The following is a 27,096-nucleotide window of genomic DNA, read 5'->3' as shown; positions in this document are numbered from 1 at the left end:
GCTAGCGGAGAGGCTGGAAAGTCTTCGCGTACTTGCTCTAACGCAACCGGAAGCAGACGACACTAGGTCACATCTTGACGCAGAAGAAGTGAGGGCGGAGTTTAGCCCGGCGCTCGGAGAACAATTATGCAAAACAGAAGTGAGGCGTGCAGACAGGACACACGAGTAGAGAAGTGGACAACACGAACGCCGACATTTCTCTACTCTTGTGTCCTGTCTGCACGCCTCACTTCTTTTTTGCGTAATGAATCCTTACCAACTAGCTCAGCTTTCTGTCGTTCGGGGAACAAGTTGAGGAGGAAATGCACGGCTAGAGAGGAAGGTAACTTGCAATTGGCCTTACCTCTTTTCATATGAGACGCTTCACTTCAATTTTGACTTCATTTACAGTAGTTGTACCCAGACATTTACAAATGTTTTTTCAAACCATTTCAGAGACCTTTTAGGAAATTGTATGACTAAAAACAAGCTGTAGAAGCAACTTGAGCACGACAAAATTGAGCAAATGCTACAGAAAAATAGGCTGTGGGTGATTTCTTGCAAACAACCAGGTAGCAAAACTTTAGGCATCTAAAGAATAGACAAAGAAAGTGAACGAAAATCAGGCATCTTTATTGAGGCAAACATGTCACTTTGTTTAACTGAATAGTGCAACATGTTTTCTTCCTGTTTATTCACTGTTTCATGAATTCTTGCATATGTGTTGGATATACAGAGGGATGGCAGGACCACAGGCACAATTAAATTCATGAATGCACATGTCGGGTACGTCATCCTCGTATCCTCTTGCCACCCACATGAGGCAATCTGAATAGAAACCATTTGTTCCAGTAAACAGAAGTTTATTACACCTGTGTAGCACTGCCTACAAGCATGCAGAAACATTATTGTTCTTGTCACTAGACTACGTATTTAAGAATGAAGTTGTTGTTACCCAAAGTTGTTCCTCTTAGGACTAAATCAATCAACCGGCAAGGAACATTGTCATGAAATCACTATGCTACAGGAATAATTCCTGACCAAACATTTCTCTATCTTACTCTCTGGCTGAGTTACCGCGTTAGTGTCAAATACATTTTAAAAGTTCTTGCTATTGCCCCTCATAAATGTGCCAAATTACGTGAATACAAGTCATTTAAATTTCATTTGAGTGTTACCTTGGTCAGCTATATTGCAAATGTAAAATGAGCTCGTTTGTTTTTATATGACAACTAATACTTTTTAGCACATGATCTTTGTTTTACGAGTGCAAGAACAGATAAGAAAAATTTTTATGAGTGGATGTGTACACGATAGATGTTCTCGCTAAAAACGTAACAAAGTAAGTGAGAGAAACTAACGACATACTAGTGCCAAGAGCAATACTCGATAGTAGTGCTGTGTTAATTGTCATTTGCGTGATTGATGGAAGTGCAAGCCTAATGAGGCCGCAATTTATTTTCATATCGAACATCACCTCAACAGTTTTAATAATGAGCATGTGTTTTACCCTTTAATACGACCTACGCATCCGCACATGCACGTTAGCAAGTTTTTGTCGTTTGAATGCCCACAGGAAAGTGTTTATTTAGAGCACAGATTTAGAAATAGGAACAAATAGAAAGTCTATTCGCATGCTCAGTGCTCGTTGGTGACTGCACATGAAGTCAGTTTAGCCTGTCAAATCTGACTTCCAGAGTGACGTACACTCCTCCACTCCGTAGGCTCTCGCATTTCATCTGACCTCTGTACATAGGGAATAAATTTGTCGCAAATTTGCTCCAATTTTATGCCTGTTCGCGGCCTCGTGGCGGTTTGAAATTTTCACTAATATTCGAAATATATTCGTATTTATAACTAGTCACTAATGTATTCGAAGATCGTATTTAATATAGCAATGTTCACTTTGATATTCTATAAATTTGAGCGTTCACACGCCTCCACCACGTGGGTTAAAGGATGTGGTGCCACAATGTTTTTTTTTTTTTCTAAAACAACTATATTATAAGGAGAGACTAACGCTGTCGGCAGAAATACATCTCCTACACTTTTCACGCGCAGCAGCTGCCAAATTATACATCCACTTTTCATAAGTTTCTATAGAAAAATCTGTTATAAGTTACTCATCTCTACGTGCCATATTGCCACATCCCTTGTTAATTTCGTATGAAAACGATATAGCTTCTGCCGAACTGTGAGCACCGGTTAAGCGACCAACGCATATGTTACGTTTGGTTCAAGCGTAATTAGGGCGGTAGCGTAAAACCTCTCAGTGATCAGTCTATGGTTAGCTGCTGACTCATTGGTAAGAGTGCCATCTATGTCACAGCTAAAAGGCGAACCTCTTACAGCATGAGCGATAACTAGTCATCGCGGTAATATTACTGCTGAAACACTAATGCGTTTTGGAGAGACTCTGATTTAACCTCTGTAAATAGTCGAGGGGCACTACAACGCAAAGCTATTCCAAACTTTTCTATTTCATTTCGGCAATCCACCCTCCACGATTGGTCGAAGACTTTTTTGAACCACCCTCGCTTCGACTGTCTTTCACGAGACCTCCCGAAAAGCGCGATAGCTCCCCATCTGATATGACGCGTACACACTGAATATGCATGATTTATTGCCACAAAAGAAAAATAGTAATTTCTGATACGACGCCTTTTCGTTATTAGCGTTCGGCTATTGGTCAAAAGTTTTATTACGGCACCCACTTAACCAGCGTGTCACGCGACATCACAAAACCGCGAAAACTCACCGCGTTATAGTGACATGTGCGCGTTAAAGATGCATTGATATGCGGAATAAAACAGAATTTTATTTTCTAAATAGCCGCAGGCTGCCCCGTTCCAAAAGAAATAAAAGATGGCTGCCGCCGGTCACTCGGGCACTGACTATTCGCACCTGCCGGACAGCATGGGTTTATTTGCGCACTGTAGAACTTTTTGCGTAGCCGCGTAGCGTTATCGAGCACTTTCGGCATGCTAAGGACCTCGCTCTGCCAATTCTTCTTTGTTGAGGATCCGTTTTAGCGGCATTCTTAACCTTCAGTTGGATGCCGCCACGATTTTCGGCTCGCCACCTCAAGCCAAGTAAGGAAAAGCGGACCAATCGCAGACGCAGGCACCACACTCTTCATGCAGTTATCGATTTTCAGTGCACTGGCTCGGCCCCATCGAATCTCTTTCCAATAGAGCGTGCTCCTCGCCTCCTTTCAGCAATTAGATAAGACAAGCCGCTATGTGTAGGCAATGCTATTTGTTTTTAAAGCAAACAAAAGAAATCTCCTATAAAAGAGGAGAGCTTTTGATTGGTCTGTTAAGACAACCCTGCGGGTCGCCGCCCAACACTTGCGTCGACGATTACGCAAATGTGATGCCAGGAGATTGGAATAAAAACATATTGGAATAGTTTTACGTTATAGGGCCCCAGAATCGGCTTACGGCGTTTCTGTTACAGCTAATATCATAAAAAGAAGTAGGTAAATAGGTTTAGCCATAGGTTTTTCTTGGGCTAGCTCGTTCCTAGGCAAGCTGAACAATCAGAGCACCAGGGTCCCCTATGGTAATTTTCGTAAGAAGCACTGGGAGATTTTTTGACTTTAGCTATATTTCAAAGCAATTAGAACCAAATGTATTCAATAGAAACATCTTTGAGCCACGCCTGGTTATGCTGAAGGCCATAGAAATTATAAAATTCGGTAGGTGTAGTGCGAGTTCTATAAGTCTTCGGACCGTAGAGGATGTACTCCGTCAGACGTAGGAACAAAGTGCCTGCAACAAAGGGCAACTATCAGCTGCTTATTTACAAGGCCTTCAGGGAACCAGTCCTATGAATGTTTTTTATGTGTCCTTCAAGTTCATCATCGCGTGCCTTCGTGAAAACTTCATCTGAGGAAAGAGAAATAAAAAATTGGAGGACGCTTAAGCTTCGCCTTCAAGAGTGGAACGCGACAGCGTTCCCGTCGACCCGCCAAGGGGTGTAAGACAATGGGCTACGGTGCAGCGACTACGTGCCCCGCATCGGACGCGGTGAACGTCGAGCAACGCAGCGTTCGGCGCGACAACGAAATGTGCGCCTGAGCAAGCGACGCACGCCTGAGGCTTAGAAACAGCTCGTTTCTAAGGCAACACCGCGTTCACTAGAGGCGCTTTTTTACCGCTTTGAAGCATCGAACTCGTGGAGCTCGTGGCTCAGTGTTCAATAAAGAGAAAAAAAAAACTCGTGGCTCAGTGGTAACGTCTCCGTCTCACACTCTGGAGACCCTGGTTCGATTCCCACCCAGCCCATCTTGCAATTTGTCTTTATTCATGAAGTGCCTGCTGGGATTTATCGCTCACGGCCAACGCCGCCGACACCGACTTTTCTGCGACACGAGCTCCTTAACGCTGTCGCGTTAAAAAGAGCACTCATACGTTAACTTTTTGTGGGGAATAGTAGGGCACAAGTCTACAAAATTAGTTTTTGAAGCTTGCCTTCGAATGTGCGATATTTTGTATTTTTTTCCAGCCACGGTACATCACTTTAATTGCTGAACGACTGCTGAAGCTTAGTTCACTCATGGATCTGACAGCAACGGCCACGTTGCTGCAGTGGTATTTAAGGGCACCGAGTTCTTGTTTAGAAAGTGAAATAACCATTGCACACAAGTTTAAATTTTGAATTTATGAACGCTACTGTGTGTATAACATAATTATCGATCACGTCAAATAACTGGCGCTGTTTATTCAGCTTAAGAGCTTCCCTAAATGGAGCCTAACCTAGTTTTTTTTTCGTTACATTGCAATATGGTTGCAACATGCTACGTCGCAATGCTACATTGCAATATGACATCGCACCAAAGCTCTTATTATAGTTGATTGCTCAGGTGACCATAAAATGCCTCCGCAAGAGAGAAAATGTAAGGGCGAAAGCACGATAATAATATCTAATATCTCAGAAGCAAGCGGTGCAGCTATAGCCCGTGTGATTTGATATATGGTAGTGAACACGATTGATCGAAGAACGATTGTGATCACGATTAGAGCTGTCTACCATTATGCCTAGCTGAATAGCATTGGAGAGATCACATCTCCCTGCCTGACGCCCTTATTATTGGGATTTTGTTGCCTTCTTTGTGGAGGACTACGGTGGCTGTGGAGCTGCTATAGATATCTTTGAGTATTTTGACATACAGCTCATCTACAGCCGCATTCCGTAATGCCTGCATGACTGCTGATGTTTCTACTGAATCAAACGCTTTCTAGTAATCTTTGAAAGGTATATATAAGGGTTGGTTATATTCCGCATATTTCTCTATCACCTTATTGGTAGTGTGAATATGGTCTATTGTTGAGGAGCCTTTACGAAATCCTGCCTGGTCCTTTGGTTGACAGAAGTCTAAGGTGTTCCTGATTCTATGTGCGATTACCTTAGTAAATACTTTGAAGGCAATAGACCATACGCTGATCGGTTTATAATTTTTCAAGTATTTGGCTTCCCCATTCTTATGGATTAAGATTATGTTAAAATTCTTGCAAGATTCTGGTACGCTCGAGGTGATAAGGCATCGCGTATACAGGATGGCCAGTTTTTTTAGAACAATCTGTCCACCGTCCTTCAGCAAATCTGCTATACCTCATCCTCCCCAGCTGCCTTCCCCCTTTGCATAGCGCCCAAGGCTTTGTTTACTTCTTCCAGCGTAACTTGTGGGATGTCAAATTCCTCTAAACTATTTCCGCTTCCATAATGATCGTGAGTGCCACTGGTACTGTATAAATCTCTATAGAACTTCTCAGCCACTTTAACTATCTTTTCTATATTAGTAATGATATTGCCAGCTTTGTCTCTTAGCGCGTACATCTGATTCTTGCCTATTCCTATTTCTTTCTTCACTGCTTTTAGACTTCCTCCGTTCCTGAGAGCATGCTCAATTCCATCCATATTAAAGTTCCTTATATCAGTACGCTTGTTGATTAACTGGGAAAGTTCTGCCAGTTCTATTCTAGCTGTAGGGTTAGAGGCTTTCATACGTTGGATTTTCTTAATCAGATCTTTCGTCTCCTGCGATAACTTGTCTGTAGGCTGTCAAACGAAGTTACCACCAAGTTCTATTGCACACACCTTAATGATGCCCGTAAGATTGTCGTTCATTGCTTCATTACTAAGGTCTTCTTCCTGAGTTAAAGCCGAATACCTGTCTGTAACTTGATCCGAAATTCCTCCATTTTGTCTCTTACCGCTAACTCATTGATCGGCTTCTTATGTACCAGTTTCTTCCATTACCTCCTCAAGTATACGTTAATTCGAGATCTTACCATCCGTTCCAGTGCACGTCCACATCTTGTATGACGCCACGGTGAGCGCAGAGTATGTAGTCTATTTCATTTCTAGTCTCGCCATTCGGGCTCCCCCGCCTCCACTTTCATTTATCCCGATTGCGGAAGAAGCTATTCATTATCCGCAAATTATTTCATTCTGCAAACTCTACTAATAACTTACCCCTGATATTCCTAGAAGCTATGCCATATTCCCACACTGACTTGTCTCCAGCCTCCTCCTTGCCTACCTTGGCATTGAAGTGGCCCATCAGTATAGTGTATTTTTTTTACTTTACCCATCGCCGATTCAAGGTCTTCATAGAAGCTTTCGATTTGCAGGTCATCATGACTGAATGTAGCCACGTAGACCTGTACGATCTTTAATTTGTACCTCTTATTAAGTTTCCCAACAAGACCTGCCACCCTCTCGTTAATGCTATATAATTCCTGTATGTTACCAGCTATATCCTTATTAATCAAGAATCCGACTCCTAGTTCACGTCTCTCCATTAACCACGGTAGCACAGGACATGCCCGCTTTTTAGCTCTGTATATGTTCCTTTTGTCCTCCTAACCTCATTGAGCCCTATTAAATCCCATTTATTGCCCGATAATTCCTCCCGATAGTATTCGCGTACCGGGCAGAATCCCGGAGGCTTACGAAAAGGCTTCTACTTAAATTGAGGACGATGCAACGAGCTATGGAAATAAGACTGATGGGTGTCACGTTCGCGGATAAGAGTACATTGGGTGAGGGAACAAATTCGAGGTAATGACATCTTAGTTGAAATCAAGAAAGAGAAATGGGCATGGGCATGTAATGAGGAGGGAATATTACCGATGGCCATTAAGGGTTACAGACTGGATTCCAAGGGAAGGGAAGCGTAGATAAGGGCTGTGGAAAGTTAGGTGATCGGATGAGATTAAGAAGTTTGCAGGGACGACATGGCCACAATTAGTACATGACCGGGGTAGTTCGAGAAGTATGGGAGAGGCCTTTGCCCTGCAGTGGGCGTAACCAGGCTAATCATGATGATGTTAATGATGAATATGATGATGATGATGATGATGATGATGATGAATTTCTTCAATAGCACTGCTAGACTCGCCTTACTAGATAATGTTCTAGCGCTAAACGGTGCCACGTTCAAATTCCAATAGCGGCCTGTCCGGATCTAGAGATTCGTAGCACACTCTGTCGCGTCACAGGTCTGACTGCCTCGGTGGTCAGTTGCTGCGGAGCTGCTGGGGACTTAGGGCCGAGGTTTGATTGCTGCATTCATATAGAAATCATGAACAGCAGCTTGCCATTATCCCTCAAGAGGAAAATGTATAGCAGCTGTGTCTTACCAGTACTCACCTACGGTGTTGAAACCTGGAGACTTACGAAAATGGTTCTACTTAGAGGACAACGCAACGAGCCATGGAAAGAAGAGTGATGAGTGTAACGTTAAAGTATAAGAAGAGAGCAGATTGGGTGAGGGAACAAATGCGAGTTAGTGATACCCTGATTGAAATCAAGAATACGCAAGAGGGCATGGGCTGGGCATATAATGAGGAAGGAAGATAACCGATGGTCTTTAAGGGCTAGGGACTGGATTCCAAGAGGAGGGATGCGTAGCAGGGGGCGGCAGAAAGTTAGGTGGGCGGATGAGATTTAGAAATTTGAAGGAAAAATAAGGCCACAATTAGCACACGACCGGTGTAGTTGGAGAAGTATGGGAGAGGCCTTTGCCCTGGAGTGGGCGTAGCCAGGCTGATGATGATGCTGATGATGATGCCTAGCTGAATATGATAGTGTATGGCCATATAAATGCGACAAGCATATGTCTGCATGCAATGACGAATGTCGATAGAGAAAGACATATGGAAAGTTGATGTGTACGCTTAGGATGCTTCTTTGAACAATGTGGATCGTAACATTCTCAATTGCGATGTTAGATCACATAAATATGCTATCGATAACCCGTGATGAAAAGAAAAAGTGCACAAAAAGTATTAGTACTAACATACACTGTTGTGTGCTTGTATTTGCAACAGATTTTGTGTCATTACTCAGTGAGTGAAGGGAAAGTTCTTTCAAAATGTCTAGTAATTTGTGCGGGGTGAGGCCATAAGGACCTCAGTCTAGTTGACGGCCACGAGTCCTTGGACACGGGTGGCTTCTGCGGCATGCCGAGCGGCTCACAGTTGATCGGCGAGGTCGTGGCTGAGCAGGGCCACCTTTCATCGTGCCCCGCGGTTCGAGACTGCCATGTCTATCCCGTCCGCCGGGGACTCCTGTTGGTCGCTACCGGTGCATTCCCACAGCATGTGCTGCAGCTTCACTCATGACTCCGCACGCGGTGCACTTGTTGGATTAATAAAGGTAGGGCTAGTAGAGGCGAAGGACCACCGGGTTCGGATACCTGTGTGTATGCAATTGCGTCCAGTCAACCGCTTATTTCTTATTTTGTTTGGCGTGCGATGGTGGATATTCGCATCTCTTTATTCTGTATGTTGTGTGATGTGTCGGAACGTAGTTATGTGATCCCCCCACGTCCACTCCCGCATCACTCTCGCGGTGGACGGCATAGCTGGCAGGCGTCGTGGCTCAGCAGGTAAGTACTCGAGCCGCGGCGTGGTCCGTCTCGTTGCCCGAGAGCAGGGGGTCCATGTGAAGGGGGTGGGGGGGTCCATGTGAGGAAACTGATGTTGGATGATGTTGGAGAATGTTGGCCGCTTGCCATGAGATCCGCCAATAGCGTATTCGCATATCGCCGCCGGCGAGTCGCTTATTATTCCCCTCAGCGTCTGTGGTGGCTACCGCGAAAGATATCGACGCTTCCTCGGTTGTCTCCGTCTTATCCGTGCATCGCCGCGCTCGCGACGCAAGTTCCGTTGCATTCCGTGATTGGGACCGCTAAGCTGCGTCTTCGCTTGTAACGAGCCGCTTCTACGTAAACCTGTTTCTTTGTTGCTGCTGTATTTCTTTTCCAGGTATCGGGCCTGCCTGCTACGCCTACCGATGAGATGCGTCGGGAGAATATTCTTGGGACACAGTTAAACGATGATGCGCTCGCGAATCGCTATGGGTATTCCGACCTTTTCTCCTGTCTGCGTGTGATAGCTGATGACCAGCGTCTAGAGGATGTGTCGATCTGTTCTAGTCTTTGCCGAACTCTCGTACTGCGCGACGTTGTGTGCGTCCATTTTCTCATCCAGGGTATAACATAATCCCAGTTACAGAAATCTATCAATGCCAGTATTGATTGGTAAACTGATAGCACATTTGCACGCATTGTGGATGAGGTTGTATAGCTTGGTTCGTTCGGTAGCCTGCGGCGCCAGGTAGGAGGCGACGTACTTTATATGGCTGGCTACGAATGCCTGTACAAGGCGGATCATATTGCTTTTCTTCATTCCACTACGCCTCTTTGTGATGCGTTTCAGCAACCGGATCGTTCCATCGACCGCGCGCTCTAGTGTGCGTACGGTTTTGGCGTTGTAGCCGTTGACCGAGAAGTGTAAGCCCAGTGCCCTAATGTTGTGAACTTGCAGGATAATGGTGCCATCCCATTTAACTCCTCTAATTTCTTGTTGCGCGCTTGGCTGCAAAATCAGTGTTCTTGGGTGTGCGGACTCTGCGCGTGGGTCTGTAGAGCAGGAGCTCCGATTTGGCCGCGGAGCACAAGAGGCCCGTGCCACGCACGTAGTCCCGCACCGCGTCGACGGCCTCCTGCAAACGTTTACTTTTCGTGGCCGTCATTTCGCTCGGGAACTCAGAGCGTAATGCAAAAGGATAGATAGTTGGACGAGTTGGTACGGTAACATCACCTTGGATTGTAGCGCGAAGTGAACAAGGACACAGAAAGGAGCAGACAGGACGAGAGCTCGTCCTGTCTGCTCCTTTCTGTGTCCGTGTTCACTTCGTGCTACAGTCCAAGATCATGTTAACTCAGAGCGTGATGTCATTGGAATACAAGCTGTGGTGGAGGCCTCCTATCTATCTTTGCTAGTTTCCGTTGTACTCCGAGAAGCAAGAGGTAAAGATCATGGGAGAGATGACGGAGCTCTACGGCGTGCCCATGCAACCCATGTCTGTGTCTTTCGATTAGAGTCCACCGATCGCTATGCGGGCCCGGCGACGCGTAAGGAAATCCCGTAGGCGGACTTGTCGCCGTTTCCCGTGGATCGTCTTCTTCCTGGGACTGGCTTCTGGGATCCTTTTTGCGTCGACTCCGCACTGTGACAGCGAAAATTGCCAGTCGCTGATAAATCGAGTGCCCACAATTACAGCAACGCCTTAATACAGGTGAGCGCTTTCTACTGACCCCTCTTGAGCTTTTGTCGAGCCCTAGGGGGGCACATGTCCTAAAACCAGGCCCCTTTGCGCCACTGCCATGCTAGGCCTCGCGACGCATCACGACGCCACCTCCCCTTCTGTGGCCAGCATGGATGTTCAGGTGCAAGGTACGGACATGGACCCGACCCAGTATGACCCTCGGGACTGAACCCAGCACTTGAGAACCCAGGCGAACACACCAAAACCCAGAAAAGCGGCACAAGGTACAAATACCGATCCTGCTTTAGGGAGATGCAGAGTCAGTACGCTGGAGACTGCCACGACTGTCGCACTGCACAGCATCTCCATGCAGCTACGCGCACTTCGTACAGCTGCACAAAACATCGAGCAACAGCTGGCTCTTCCCCGAGACGAATATAAATTCGTCTTTCAGTCCCGCGTAGGCCTGGATCTGACGACGCTCCAGCCACGCTACCTCCTCACTGCTCTCATGCAGGCCTCTTCCCTGACTGACCCATCTACGCTGACACTTCGGATTCACTCCGTCAATAGCATTTGCATAGGGTCTGCGGACAACAAAGATGACGCTCCCAAGCTCGTACAACTTCAGCACATCATCTACGACCTACTTGGGTATGCCAGGGGGGCATACATTGCATGCCGTGGGTACTGATGGCTAAGTTAGGGGAGTTATTATAAGCGCCTACTGGAAAGAATCGCCACAAGAACTCCTAGCAGAGTGTATCATCCGCAACCCGCATGCAACTATACTAGATGCTAGACGAATGGCATTCGTACGTTCATTACTCATCACCTTCGGTCAAGCAATCGTCCCCCGAAAAATTGTATATCGCGGAGGACTGTATCTGTGCACGCCCTAAACACCAAGGGTCGAGACCTGCAGTAACTGCCGGAACATAGGCCACCACACGGATGTCTTCATCCAACCTAGGATGCACAAGTGTCCCAGATGCGACGAGTTACACCTTAAGGAGCCAACTCCAACGGGCACTCCAATCTGCATGAATTGCAATGGCCGCACTTATATATTTATTTATTGAGTACCTGCATCTCTTTGGAAGGCACTAGAGCGGGGGGTACATACATATCTACAGTAATTGCACTCATTTCAACACCTAAAGGGCGGCAAAAGTTTTCATTACGTTGTATACCTACAATATTTCACGGGAGAGCATTCCACTCCCTCATGGTCCTATCGAAAAATTCAGGACGCAAGGCGTCACCCTTAAAAGAAAATTCATGAAGTTTCAAGGCAACTGTCTTCTACGTGAGATATACGAAGGTAGTGTAATATAGTTGTTCCTTTCAATGCCTGTTTTAGAATGGTAACGACCGTGAAAAAAAATTAAGTCTGAGGCCCTTTCTTCTGTACTTTCGATCCTGCCAATGAAGCCTGCGCTTGCTTTCGGTGATACTGTGGTTTGTGTCCTAATTACCCAGAATGAATCGAACCACCCTATTTTGAATTTTTTCAAGTAAATCAACTAACTGACACGTATAAAGATCCCAGCAGATACACGCGTGCTCAAGTACCGAACGTGCGTGAGTGAAATACAGCCATTCTTTCAATATACTTGGTAATTGGCCAAAATTTCGAAGGCTTGTCAGGGGCCCGGGAATGCAAGCACCGCCAGCTTCCTAGGACAACCAAGTAACCTCCGAACGCAAAGCAAGATCGCGACGACGAGTAGACCGCCACTTACGACGCAGTGCAGGATCCGAATGCCCGGAACCATCTACCGGACAACAAACAGGGCGCTCCAAGAGCGCAGACCCACCGACATGGGCCGAAAAGCTGAAACCGCCCAAGGTGACCGCAAAACTGACAAGCAAAACTCCGCGTACCCCGGGCTTCTCTGACCAGGAGAGTAGGACGCTGCGTGTGGAAAGAAGCCGCCTGAGAACACTTTTACCTCACAACCCTTTTCCCCCTCCTCCCTTCTCCAACATCCCTCTCTAGAACGAATCATCCCACCCAATGTGGAGTCACCCAACCCACATGCCACACCCGCCTCACCCGCATAAAAAAACGCACATCAGACTCGCACGATGAATATCACGCTTGGCCTAAAGACTTGGAATCCAATTTGGACGATAAATTGGTAGCCTTGGAGGTGCGCCTGGAAACAAAATTAGCAGTCGCCGAGCAGCTTTCCCCTCGCCTATAGCAAGACATGGACACACGCTTCACAAGCGTAAGCGTAACTACCGAACTTACTTTTGCACAATTGGAGACCCGCCTTTAGAGGCTACAGAAAAATACCAGGTCTTCACATGAGGGGTCCCCTACCCGTATCCTACACCCACCTACTCCTCCTATGCCACTTCCACTACCACCACGAGAACTTATCATCGCCGCACCTACGCTCCAATATGGCGGGTCGGGATAATTCTGCCCACCTATCACCAATTCAATGGAACTGCCGTAGCTTTCGGGGCCAGCGCACGCCACTGCAACTCCTAATACGTACCCTTCTTGCCATACCTAAGCTCCTTTTGTTAAAGGACACACAACACCAAGCCAAACTTACCAGTTACCATCTCGTACACTCAGGCACCACCGACGCCCCTCGGGTGGCCACATTTTTACATTTCACTAGTACCTAGCTAAAGATCGTAGGTGTAACACACCTCCGACCTTTATCGCTAACATATACCACACCCCACCCTAGGGCACGACAACTCTCGATGCGCTACTCCAGAAAATTCATCGCGTCGCTGGCTGAAATGCCCTACTCATAAGAGGTGACCTTAACTCACAGCATACAGACTTGGGTTATCAGTGCACCACAACGTAGGGTCGCCAGCTTTGGACTACCATTCAAGACCTGCGCCTCACTACACATAACTTTCACACACCAACCCGAAGCCGCAGTAGTGTCACCAGAGAGAGTAGTCCTGACCTTACACTCAGCCACTGCCTCAAAGGACTCTCGTTGTCACGTACGGAGCACACACTCAGAAGCGACCATTACATTATCGCCATCGAAGTAACTAACACACAACACAGCCCTAGACTACTCGCCCACAATGTTATTAACTGGGACGCAATCCAGTCCGCATGCCGAGAAGCTCCAGACACCCCGATACAAGACATTGATGATTGCGTCACATTTCTGCTAAGCGACTTAACCGCACAAACACAACACATTACCACGTCACCCGACACCCACATACTGAACACGAGCCTATCGCACCTCTGGGAGGCACACCAAATCATCCCGACGAGATCTAAACGACAGAAAGGTAATAGAAAATTAAAACGCCGACTAGTCGCGCTACAGACACAAATCGCTGCACGTTCCGAGGAGCTGTGCCGTTCCGACTGCGTTCAGGTGTGCAACAGTATATCTGGCAAACTATCTACTATGAACGCATGGTAACTCCTGCGGCACCTTGTCGACGTAACGCACTCACGGACAGCATCATAACACCATTTTACACGCCTCATTCACAATTATACTCTCTCTCACGACACCCATCTGGACCAACTTAATAAAGAATACATGGCACCTGGCACCTCCTACCCTCTCCCACCCTACACAGGAGCGCCGAATGGGGCCCTGGGCACCAATATTTTGGAGCGAGAGGTCCGCATGGCCCTAAACATCCGCACAAGATCTGCACCGGGAAAGGACAGATCACAAACTTTATGCTCCGTAACCTGGATGATCAATCCATCACACAGATTACCGAATAGTTTGATCAAATCTGGAGAGAAGGCACCCTCCCACAGTCCTAGCGCCCTGACAAAATGACCTTCATCACCAAACGAAACAAACACCACGCCATATCAAGCCTGCGCCCCATCTCACTCACATCATGTATGGGAAAACAGCTCGAGCATGTTGCTTTAAACAGACTCAATCAGCATATCAACGACCGCAACCTATATCGGCACAGCATGGTGGTCTTCCGCCCATGTCTTTCTATCTAAGATGCCATGCTTCAATTGACGCAGGACATCTTTGTTCCTCTCATTTGCGCTCATACTAAAGCTGTTTTGACCCTCGACTTGTTCAAGGCCTTTGATCACGTAGAACACCAAGGGATCATGGCCAGATCGCTCCCCTTTCAGTGTAGGTGCCCGCATGCACGCCTACATACAAGCGCTTCTCTCGGCACGCACAGCCGAGATTCATATGGGCTCCCATGCGCCCCCTCCATACACCTTTAACCGAGTGGGAAGCCCGCGACACTCTGTCTTTTCCCCTTTTCAATAACACACCAATTCCCTTAGCCTGCGCTCATCACATTATCCCTCACCTTCACCACAATCTCTATGCAGACGACATCACTCTGCGGACAACCCACGGCAGTAATGGCGACATAGAGAAAACTTCAGAAAGCGCCGCAAACATCACACAACTACACGCACAAAGCAGTGGTGTCTCCTGTTCCCTGAAAACTCTCAGATACTGATCATGCGTCGCTCACCACGTACTCTTCCCACGGCCCCCATCACTGTTTCTCTGGCCGGATACCCTATCCCGGAGGTCGACACATTCCGCATTCTGGGCCTTCACATCCAGACCAACGGCCGGAACACTTGCACTATCCTGAAACTCGAGGGGGTGACAGAAGCACTCTCGCACCTCATCCGCAGTTTCCGGGAAACACTATGGCATGAAGGTTCGCGATTTCTGTCGTCTCATTAATTCCTTCATACTCAGCCGCTTACTCTAGGCAATCCCATATCTCCGACTTTGACAAGGAGAAATCGCCACCGTGGATGCTATGCTTCGTAGAGCCGACAATGCGGCCTTACACCTCCTCCCTAAGACGCGAACCACTGAACCCCTCAGCTTGAGCTCCACAACACCACACACGAACTCATAGAGGCTCATAGGGAACTAATAGAACCTACAGGCTAGCACAATACATTCGCTTAGCGCAATCTTTTGCGGAATGTTACGTAATAGATACTCAACGAATTCGCATATCAGCAGCCGACTCCGCACTCCTACCAGTCGTCCGCCCCATACACACTTAGCACATAGTAAAACCCCTCCTTAGGAACGCCCACGCAACCTATAATTCGGCCCAGCACAAAGCCCGTGCAAATACTCTGCACATACACTACGGTTCTGAAGCGGACGTCGTATGGGCGGACGCGGCCTGCAAGGGCTAAGACGCGGCAGTTGCTGTCGTTGGCAATACACTCCAACCCATCTGTCCACTCTCCACCTTTCTAATGCATCCACCCCGTAATCCTCGGAAAAAGCGGCGATAGTGCTTGCCCTCACAGACACTTAAGCCTGGTACGTCCTCAGCTACCCCAAAACCGCACTCCTAAATTTTGCACGAGGAGGAGCCTACGAGACCGCTTTCCACATTCTCAGATCGCCCCTCACAAACCCGCACCGCCATGTGGAACAAATCTGGGTGCCTGCGCACTCTGGGAACCACGTCAAAGAAGCCGTCAGTGACCATGCCCGAGGTCTCGTCAAATGGGTGGCGGCGCAATCAGAGTTGACCTCTTCCGGGGAGCGCAAGCACTCGTGCAGCGAGCTGCCCCAGACATATCACGCCGAGTACCAGCTATACCCCGCACTCCAACAATCCCTTGACAATTATCGCCAAATAACATGGCGCCGCCTCCAGACCACACCCTTCGCTCGCCCTCTTTCATCTCGCGCATCCACCTGGGAGCATACACCCCTTCGTGTTCTCAATGCTGAGCTTGCCCACGTTTTCTTTGAATGGCAGTCGAACCCTTCCCCGGAAAGCTCCGAGCTCTTGACCACCTGGGAACAATGGGAGACCCTGCTCCACTCGATCCACCCGGGCGGGCTCAAGATCACAGATAGGGCCACCCACGTCATGGAACTCCGTGAACTCAATAACGTGTAGTACAGTGGGGTCCTGCGGAGAGCATGGGACCTACGTGCCGCAATCTCGTGGTCAATTAAAGTTGTTTCTCTTTTTCTCCCGTACGTAGTCGTACGTTCTCTCGCCCAGTCCCATTGATCGTATGCTTTCGAGTAGCGCGGCCAGTTTAACGTCGCGGAACGCCCTTCTGAGGTCGAGCCCGAGTATCGTTCTGGTGGATCGCGTGGGATTCTCTACTATTTGGTGTTTGAGTTGAATCATGACGTCCTGCGTGGAAAGGCCACGACGCAAACCCTAGCATCGTGTGCGGTAGCATGTCTCGGTTCTCGAGGTAATTGATAAGGCGAGTGAGAACCGCGTGTTCAATGTCCTTGCCGACGCAGGACGTCAGGGATATTGGTCGAACATTGTCGACCTGTACCGGTGTGCCTGGTTGGGGGATCATAATTATGCATGCTGTTTTCCACAAGCTTTGCGTGCACCCGCTTTCCAGCGCTCGCTCTAGTAGTTCGTCCGCCGTTGTATCGATTTGTCTTCGAAGCTACGGAGCGTTTTATTGGTTATCCCGTCCGGGCCCGACGCCGATTTGCTGTAGGGGTTGTGCAGTACCGCCCTCACCTCTGCTACGCTGAAGTCCTAGTCAAGCAGCGCGTTGCGCCCCACTCGCCCATGTACGCGGGTGCGCTACGGGGCTAGGTACCGGTTCACATAGATTCTAGAAAATCCGCGGACGTGCCTTCGTAGTCATCTACCAACCTGCTTGATCTTATGCTCGTGCGCCGTTTTGGTCTCCACAGGATTAAAGAGTTGCCGGAGGAGGAGCTACGTCATGGCCATTCCTACTTGGTTCTCCTTGTCATTGCACGTCTGCTCTTATTGCGTTTGGCATAACTGTAATGCGTGGTCTTCTATGTCTCTCTTTAGCCGTGCTATGCGTTTGGGTTGCGTTCGATTGTGTCGTTGACGCTTCTACTTTTCTTGCAGGCTGCGGTTAGTTTCCCACAAGTGTAGGAGTTTACCATCTATCAGCTCGAGGTCTGCATCCGGCGGGACGTCTGCCCGTTCCCTGTTACATAGGCCATGTTGGAGATGCCCCCGTTTCCTCCTATACACCCTGAAGTTCCACTGTGAAGTCGCGTACGTGTTCCGTGTGTTATGCTGTCGTCACAGTTGTGATTCCATGGTGTCATGTCGAGCCTTGGTGACAGTGCGCAATATTATTTGCTGTCCGGCTGGTCCCGCTCGCTCCTTTCCTTCTGATACCTGCCTAAGCTAAATTTTCCCGATCGAACATACCGAGCGACCTGCTCCATCCGGGAACCGCATTTCAATATTGTCTATGCCCGATTGCAGCGTCGCGACCATTTGAGTGAGTTGAGCTATTGCACTTCATAACTGTTCGGTTTGTGCTGTTTGCTCAGCTATTGCGCAGTTAAGTTGCGTGGTTTGCTGGGCTTGTTGGGCCATCATCGCATCTACATTGTCTTCGAGTCTGTCGACTCGCTCTCGGAGTTTCTGTTCACCTTTCTGCGATTTGGTCTCGGCCTGTTCTAATTCTAGCGCCTTGCGTTTAGTAGTTGCCTCCATGACTTCCTCCGCGCTCTCAACCCTTCGAGCAAGCGCGACGGTAGCGACAGGTTTGGCCAGAGCAGGCGGAGAGGAGGTTGTCGGGTCCGCTACCTTTAACATGGCAATTTCGCTGCTTAGCCTTGCATTCTCCTGCTTCAGTTTTTAGATGACGGATTCGAAGTGATCCAGTCGTTTCTGTACCAGGCTTTCTGCCTCGCAGTTGCTAGTGTGAGCGCTGCTTGTGCGTCTAGCTACTGTAGGGTTTCTAATAATGGCAGCCTAGGTTCGCGATAGCGGTGTGCGCGGCGCGCATCCCAATGCAACCGCCACCCTGGTCATCTGTGGGAGGCAGGGTCCTCCTCCTCCTTCCGCTGCAGCTGCGTAGCTGGCTCGTGCCGTCGACCTGCTTCGAGGCCTCGCCAAGCGGGGGTGGTAGCCGGTGCGAGAGCGGGCTCTAGAATGCTTGCGGGAGCGAATGCGGCTCCGCGTGTGGCTCTTCCTGGAGGCCCATCGGCTGTCGCCACTCCCTCGTCTCGGTGGGGGGCGTCGTCGATAGCCCTCCTTTCCGTAGTAGTGGCTGTTGCTGCTGCCGTGAGAAGCCGCAGCTTCCTCGCATATCCTTTGTCCGAACTGTCGCCTCTTGACTGGTGTCTTTTACTTGGCTTTGCACTTGCGGTGCTGGTGAGGTGACCCGTTCCGCACAGTTGACTCACCGGCTCGCACCGATTATCCTCGGGCGGGTAGCTGCATTTGCACACGCGGCATTTCTTATCGTTCGGGTTGAGGCACACGTCAGCCTTTTGTCCCTGACGACCGCATTTGTAGCACACGTCGATTTCTTTCCTGTAGAGAGAGAACTTCACCACCATCCCACCGTAGTTCACGTAACGGGGCACGTACTAACCGCCGAAGAGAATGATCACGTTGTTCATGTTCTCTATGGGCTTGGCATGCAGAACGTTCGGGTTACGCTGGTTCAGGAGACTTCTCATGACGTCCGCTGGCTTTTCTTCTAGCGATATGCCCTGGATGAAGCCTTTGGACGTTTTCTCCGGAGCCAAGTAGGCGCTAACCTCGAACTCGCGTTCGCCGATGCGCAGGTTGCAAATGCTGCGGTATCGTCTAGTGCGTGCTCACCACCATCACGTTTTGACTTTCGCTGAGACAAACGCTGTCCTCCTCTGCTGCCTCGCGTGTCACCCCTACTGCGCTGCGTATGCAGCAGTTGACACGGTCCTTCTGGTAGAGCGACACGTTGGGGCGGTCTCATGGTCGCATGGCTATCTTCCAGTCGTCCGTTGGTTGGTTGGGCAATCGGCTTGCCATGGTGGCCTTCGACACGCAGTGAGTCGCTTTCTTTATAGACGCCACCTTCTCGGAGGTCACTGTCGTGGCTTGCTGGCTCATCGCCGAGCCGTCGTCTCCCGCCGCGTTCTTGGAATTACGTTTGATCTCGCACCATCCCCGCTGTTTTCCTAACTCCGTCAGCAATACCTCCTGCCCTTCGACTTGCAAGACTTCCACCTCGGACGCCAGCGCAGTGGGTCGGAGGCTTCGCTGCCGAGTTAGGCGTGCGAGTCTGGCTGTCGTGCCGGCATGGCGGTACGAAAAATCCTTAAAAAAGTGGCCGAAAAACGGGGTCACCTGCACATATCTGTTATCGGGAGAGTCCGTAGAACTTTCGCAAGCACCTGGGAATACCGTAAACTGGATAGCTACAGAGAATTCTCCCAAAAGCGCCGAAAAATTGTGAATCCGATGCGGCGCGCATCCGCACTCCATGGCCCTGTAGAGCCCATCATTTCTGAGAACTCGAAACTCTATCTGGATTTTTTTCTATACCACTGAACTTGGCATAATTAGTCCAGCGTGCGTCCTCCCTATGTCTGCGTAGATCTAAAGTGGACCGCTCTTTCCAACACTGCAACCACCTAACATTCTTCGTAGCGTTGTTTTCTTCACCCCATGAATTGCATGCCTGAGGTATCTACGCCAAAAGAATCCCTTAGATACTGCTTGAGCTCTTCGGCTGCCCTAAAATCTTCTGTAAAAGACGTCGAACGTGCACGCAGGCAGTTGTGCGCAAGAACTAATAACCATAACTTTGACCATTTTTAGAGGATCTAATAGGCGACCATCTTCTATTCGTCAAAATTTACAAAAACAGGGAACGATTTAGCAATCTCTCATGCTCACGCATTAACCACATTATTATGGGCTTAGATCACAGCGGTCATAGAACCTTACAGAGCGTTTCGAGTTAGTGTGCCTACTTGAACAATGTGAAAGCGTTATGCGGTTCATAAGGTAGAAAATCTAGCGTTGGCGTTGTCGGCGCGACCACGCCATATTCCAAAAAAGGCTCCAAAGCCTTGACATTTGGTAGCAGTCGCGCCCACGAAATTGAGTGTCTTTAAGGCGAAGTTTATTAAGCCAGATTTAATTAAGAGACTTAAATAAGCCATTAAAATCCACGACCTTTGATGAGAGTTGAACCCTCGACTTTTGGTGTTAATAAGGGCGAAGGTAATTAAGACACAGTGAATTAAGGTAGAGTTGAAGCACTCGAAACCACAACCTTTGGTGGGTGTCGAAATGTTTACCGTTGGTGTTAAGTAGGGTGATTATACTTGAGGCACAGTTAGGGTAGAGTTCATTAAAGCACTCGAGCGCACGACCTTCGATGGAAGTCAAACCCGCGACCTTGCATTGTGAGCACCTTGTAACGAACATCATTTGTCACGTCGCGGTTCTTATGCTGAAGTGTCCCGCTCTAGTCACGTGACTACGCCAGTGGGGCCACCGGACTTCGGCGCACGTTTTCTGACGTGGCTGCAATGGTTTTGCATTCCTCGAAGTAGGGGTATCTAAGTGCCCCATGGAACTTTTTCGTTGAAATTGATCTTTCTTGGAAAGAGCTTCTTTTGGTCACTAGGACATAATAGAGAAGGTGCACAATGTTACATGAGTGTTAACTGTTCGTCGTAGTAAAACGTATTCTCATACCTAAAAGATATCTGCGGCAGCGCCTATTCTGGCTGTTTAGCAACAGTGGCATTAAGGCAAACTAAAAATACTGCTTCTTTCGCTAAGGCGACTGCTTCATTTAAAGATGGCACTCTGCATGTATTTGAGGAACCTGAGAAAATAAAGACTTATATGCTTATATGTTTAAATTATGTGACATCACTTGAAATGCGTTTACGTTAGAAAATCTTTATTTACAAGCTTGCATACATATTGAAGTGTGACACCGGAAGCAGCGTCCAAGCGATGCCGCACAGCGTAAAGAACGTGTATTCATAAAGTTGTAGACTTTGCTTAAGTCTTTGCTAAAAGAGCGTGCCCAGGAAGCGCAGAGAGAAAAAGTTTACTTAGAGAAGGGGCGCACATAATGGGAAGAGGAGTTTACCCTAAAAAGCGTCTAGGGGGTCACCCTGCAAAGCGGAAGCGATAATAGAGACTTTCGAGAGAAGAAAAATGTGCCCTAACGTACGCGCGAAACGTTATCGTCGTTTCTTCGAAGGCGATCGCATGGACACTTTTATTCAAACATAAAGATTATCCCATTTTATACCTTGTGTGCCGATGCACGGGGAATTTTTTAAAATATATTTTTTCAATGAAATTCCTGTCGCTCAAATGTAATGGCTTTCATTCTTGAATCCTACAATACAAAAATTTTTTTTATCTCGACAGGACGACGTATTGCGCATGGTTTAATACTTTGGCAACTTCAAAGTGCTTTTTTTAATGTTCGCCTCCACTTCTTCAAAGTTTTGCATCCAGAAAGCTTAGACTGAGTTGCTGGCAGTTTTTTTAACAGACCTGTCATTTGTTCATTGCATAGATCTTGCCAAATTTATGCATGCCTTTCTTACCATAAGTGTGCAATAGTACAGTATACTGTACCATTGCACAACTTAGCAGTATACTAATAATGGTAATGATAATCTTTGTACTGCGTTGAGCCCACTTTTAATAACGGTAAGACACGACATACTTACTTTCCTGTTCCCCATAATACTTAAAGATGGAGCATGTTTTGAAGTCACTGTACAGGCTTTGGGCTGTGTAGATGTGATCTGTGTCTGTAAAAGAAACGGCAATATCATCTGTAAAATCGGTTAACCGAGAATTTATTGATGTTAAAAAATGAACAGGATTCGTGGGAAACAAGTTCTTAACATAAACGCTACATTAGAACTTAACTCGCCGAACTTACAGGACATCAGTAATCATTAGCGCCCAAATGTTGACCCTCATACTATGGTGAAAAAAAAAAGTTGATGGATGTTACCCGACAGAAACATTGCTGTTGTTTGGTCGTATGTAGAATTGTTGCTCTCCTTCACACGTACAGAGATCTTCTTTTGCCTACGTATGTTGCGTGTTCAATCAAGTTATCAATCATATTGTTTGTTGTGTTCTTATGTTTCGCTGTGATTGGTATACCAACCATTCAGTTAGTGAATTACACGAGGTTGGGAATATGGACGAACCGATAAATTTTTTGCATATTGACACACACACTTGTTTATGTTTCTCCGGTCAACGCGTTTAACCGGGTAGCAAATGTTGAACTTTATCGTTCAGCACAAGATACGCCGGCATGATTTGCAACTTACGTGAACGTTGTCATACATTTGATGTGCTGTGTACGTTCTCGCTGCACCATCTATTATCAGATCGCATGTGCGACACGGAGTGTGTAGTAGTTTCTGGAGACCACACGGGCACCAGCGATTACAACAGAACGTTCGACGAGTGATGTACAAAAGCCGACGCGCTTCAGCGGGTTTAACCGCTGATCAGATTCCGTTGATCGCCGACTTTGTTTGCCACTGTCGTAGGGGGCAGAAGTTCGCCCACTAAAAGTCCGTTTCGTTACTCACAGTTTTGATATTGTGTTCTCCACGTGGCATGTGGGAGGTGGGCCAATGCGTTCATGAACCGAACGCCCCCGCAAGGCCGCGATCCAAGCATGACATCCGAGGACAACGCCAACGTTGCCACGGACAACGGAGCTAGCCGCAGACTGCAAGGTCTGCCCTGAAGCAGGGACTGTTGCCTGAGACGGCGAGGAACATCGTGGCCAATGCAGCAATCACAATGGCAGCCCCCGCGTCCCCCACTTTGATTCACCAACACAGGCAGTGACCTACCTTCCGTGGAGCTTCGTCGGAGGATCCAGAAACCTGGCAGGAGACTTTCGAAAGGACCGCAGCTTTCAACAAGTGGGCGTCTGAGGATAAGCTATGCCATTTGTACATTTTCTTGAAAGATGCCGTGAGGACATGTTTCGAGAACTGGGAGTCCACCCTTACAACATGGGACACGTTGCGCAGTAAATTCCTGAGGACCTTCATGAGCGTTGTCCGAAAAGAAATGGCCGAAGTTCTTTTGGAAGCCCAAGTGCCGCTACCTAACGAGAATGTTGCCATCTTTACAGAAGAAATAAGTCATGTATTCCGCCACACCGACCCAGAAACGTCTGAGAAGATGACCGTATGCCTACTCATGCATGGTGTGAAGCAAGAACTTATCGCCGGAAAGTGATGAAGCAACCGAAGACCGTCAAAATGTTTTTTCTTATTTTGCGAGGCTACTGACATCGACAAAGCACTGGAAATGAGGAACCGGCAAATAATATGCCGTACAATCTAAGCAAACTACGCCGAATTTCAATAACTGGGCACCGCCGAACTGCGTCAGACAATCAGAGCAGTCGTGCAGGAGGATCTTGAAAAGTTGTTCTCTTCATCACAGCCTCAAGTGGCTTCGATTGCCAAGGTCAAACTCGAGGAGATCCAACAGTCACTCGGGGTCCCTCAATTGCCGCAGCCACAGCCAGAAGCGATCACGTACGGCGCCGTAGCCCACTGTCACATCCCCTCTCCGCGCCCGCACCAGGGTCCGGTAACGCCGCAGTTCCGCCGAGCATCGCCACTGCCGCCAGCATGCCCACGCGTCACCCCGCGCAGCATTCCAAGCAAGACTAAGATTTGGCGTGCTCCGACTACCGCCCGCTCTGCTATCACTGTGGGGTATGCGGCCATGAGTACCGCCGATGCCCATACCGCGACATGAGGCTACGAGGGTTCGCCGTCAAGGCTCCGTGCCCGAAGCAAGATGAACGCCCTTTCTATATCGCCGACTACCTCGCCGCGACTCAGTGGAGCCCTCGACGACCGTCCCGTTCGGCATCACCAGGCCACTAGCTTTCGCCGCAGCGCAGACCATACACTGGCCCTGCCCGGGACCAGTCCGTCAGCCCATATCCGTAAAACTAAAAGTAGCAATCAGCGGTACACTAAACAGCACGAAGCGGTACTTACAACTGATGATTTATTACTGTCAGTACAGCTTCGTGTTGTCTATTTCATCAAATTCAGTGTTTTCTTCCGGTAACTTCCCAAAATCATGAATAACCAAGTGGCCTACACCCACACTTTGCTATGAAACATGTGCTTGTTTCGAAAGACCTGAGGATGAACTTCCTTGCTTGGAGCTGTTTAAAGAAAGGCAAGCTAGCCTGTTCGACAAGCCAGTTAGCTTGTCAAATGGGCTTATTATGCTTCTAAAACATACTTGTCGAATAGGCGCGGGTACATAATATTGCATTTGTGGCGCTCATCAATGAACTTCGTTCAGCGCAACTTGGATCACTGGCTAGCTATGTGCCACACTTCAACGAACCTCTTTAATGTTCCTTTCCTACTTTCCTCTCAAGTGTAATTGCAGAGGAATAATTCAGTCTGCTGGTTTCCTATTTTAGTTCCACTGTTGGGCAATTCGAATTCGACCGTTTTGAACAAGCCAAAAGTCACCGGGTCGCTCATTACTTTATGGGCCTTCCCACTACAGCCGCGACATCCCTTTGCATAGTTTATAGTTGGTAGCCACGAACGTAAGACAATGGGCCTCGCTTTGTGCGTAGCCTCAATCCTCAATCCTCAATGCCTCTATCGACGCCTAAGCATAACCTTGTAGGAAAATATCGCTGACCCGTGTTATGGTTTGCCGAGATGTCAATAAGATAACCCTCTCTGCCACGTCTTTTGCCCATTGCTTCAAAGCCAGAACAGTTTCGATAGCACTGCCTCCCACTACGTTACCCGTTACCAGAATCTATGTGAAGATCAATCCACCTGACACCAAGCCGATCCGTATCCACAGCGGCCATAAGGATGACGTTTCGCATTAGTGACGTTGTCGTATGCAGTCTGCGCTTCTAAGCAGCTTCTGATATTTCTGAAAACTCGCCGTGCTTACTTATAGGCTTTGCTGTTGCACTGATAAATGAGCACGAGGGTGCTTACTGCTGTACGAGATCCCGGCCACGGCGGTCCTATTTCGAAGGGGCGAAATGCAAACACGACAGTGTCCGTGCATTGGGTGCACGTTGAAGAACTCCAGGTGGTCAAAATTCTCCTGGTGTCCCAAACCAATGCGTATCTCATATTCATACTGTGGTGTTGTGACGTAAAACCACTACATTTATTTTTGTAATCTCGAGAAATCTGCCCCTAAACTGTTAACCACATCTCTGTTTTCTCACTTCCGTCGCCTTTACTGCTGACCGCTGTTATGCCCAGTTTCATTTTTGACAACGCCGTCAACCACGTCTCTCGAAGCCGGAAATCTAGAAAGTGCCACCTGTGAAAGTGCCACATGCGCTTGCATCGCAGCCTTCTTGACATTCAAGTGAATGGCATTCTTGGCACGGAACTTGACGACAACGGAGCAGACTTGTTGATTATAAGCGCGCGTCTTTCCTATCATTTAAAATATTGTTGCACAAACCATCAAAATTTATCGTCATTGCGAGGAAATAGCCTATGCAGACCGCAGAAATGAAATGAACACAGCAGCCGTGCGTCGTAAGCGTACCGCTGTCATCTATAATTGTGTGTGATCATGACGGCACAATATCAATATCACTCAGTGTCATTATCATTCGTCGACAAGTATTGATAAAGGCATGACAGCGTGACCACGAGGGCAGGATAACGACGGCATGAGAAAGGCAGCTCAGCTCCGCTTTCTTTTCTCCGCTTGTCCACTCCTCATAGACGAGACTTTTCTTCTGCCATTCACTTTGAAAATAGGCAGATACTAAGCAATATGGTAGCGGGTCTAAGCGAAGCGGTGCTGAGCCGGCATCTCGACAAGAGACGCCCTCGGACATCGACGACAAACGTGCCCATCAACCGCCAACCGAGGACGTGGAGACGCGACGCAGTGCCTTCAAGGACAAAACCACATAGACTTTCATGTGCTACGAAGTTCTCACGCCTGCTGAACCAAGCGTGTGCGAATCAAAGGGCTTGTTGGCGTCCCTTGGCAAATGCGAACTGCAACTCTTGTTTCGCGAATGCCCGTGCCTTATGCATCAGCGCCCTTACGTCTGTGGAGAGTGTCCGGCCGCCGATTACCGCAAAAGCACGCATAAAAGAAAAAGAAAACTGCGATTTGTTTTAAAAGTTTCTCTTGTCTCCCACTACTCTGGTAATGGGCAATGACGATCGCAGCACAGTTTCTTATGTAATAGAAATGTGTACTGCCTGGATAAACAAAGCTGATGGCTACTGTCGCACTTTCTACAGTCCGTGGGAAATACCCCGGGGAGATGACTCTTTGCTTTAACTTTCTCACCGCTAAGTCAGCGCCCTATCGCGGCTTGAAGCATAGTAACTCTCGTGTACCGCAGTCCTTCATGCAAAAGAATGCTGCAAGGAACAGATATATTGTCACTTCGAGTCAAATTTTTTCTTTATCAGCCTTACTTACAAAGTGAGAAGAAAACTGCAGCTGATTTTGACAGTGAGAACAAAAGATGAATGCATATTTCACCGGCAAAGCAAATGTTCTTTGACGAGGGCTGTAGTTGACGGTGGTCGATGAAGACTAATGAACTTAAATGTGGTTTCTTGTTTTTGTACTTACCATTGTTTTCTACCAGAGTGAGCACGTCTGGAGACGTAGTTTTACTGTAGTTCATAGTGACATCCTTCCTGAAAAACAAATACACTAAGTTATTTTATCAGATTCCGAGTAAGCTGAGCATTGCGGCAACATTCGACAAAACACGGTAAATCAAGCAAGGAC

General features: G+C 48.0%; 1 protein-coding gene across 1 annotated transcript in view; it reads right to left on the bottom strand.

Annotated features, from left to right (window-relative positions):
* Positions 1 to 606: 606 nt before the first annotated feature.
* The window catches only part of LOC126522274 (uncharacterized), a 37,337-nt gene continuing 10,847 nt past the window's right edge, over positions 607 to 27,096 (bottom strand). Inside the window, exons 3-5 of the mRNA XM_050170994.2 lie at positions 26,935 to 27,002; positions 21,993 to 22,076; positions 607 to 807 (exon numbers count right to left, since the gene is read on the bottom strand). Coding sequence (XP_050026951.1) covers positions 683 to 807; positions 21,993 to 22,076; positions 26,935 to 27,002 — 277 coding nt within the window. The 3' untranslated portion in view covers positions 607 to 682. The remainder of the gene's footprint in view (positions 808 to 21,992; positions 22,077 to 26,934; positions 27,003 to 27,096) is intronic.

This window comes from Dermacentor andersoni, chromosome 6 (genome assembly GCF_023375885.2).
Source record: "Dermacentor andersoni chromosome 6, qqDerAnde1_hic_scaffold, whole genome shotgun sequence".
Classification (NCBI taxonomy): domain Eukaryota; kingdom Metazoa; phylum Arthropoda; class Arachnida; order Ixodida; family Ixodidae; genus Dermacentor; species Dermacentor andersoni.
Note: the sequence above shows the minus strand (reverse complement) of the source record. Positions and strands in the feature narration are given on the sequence as shown.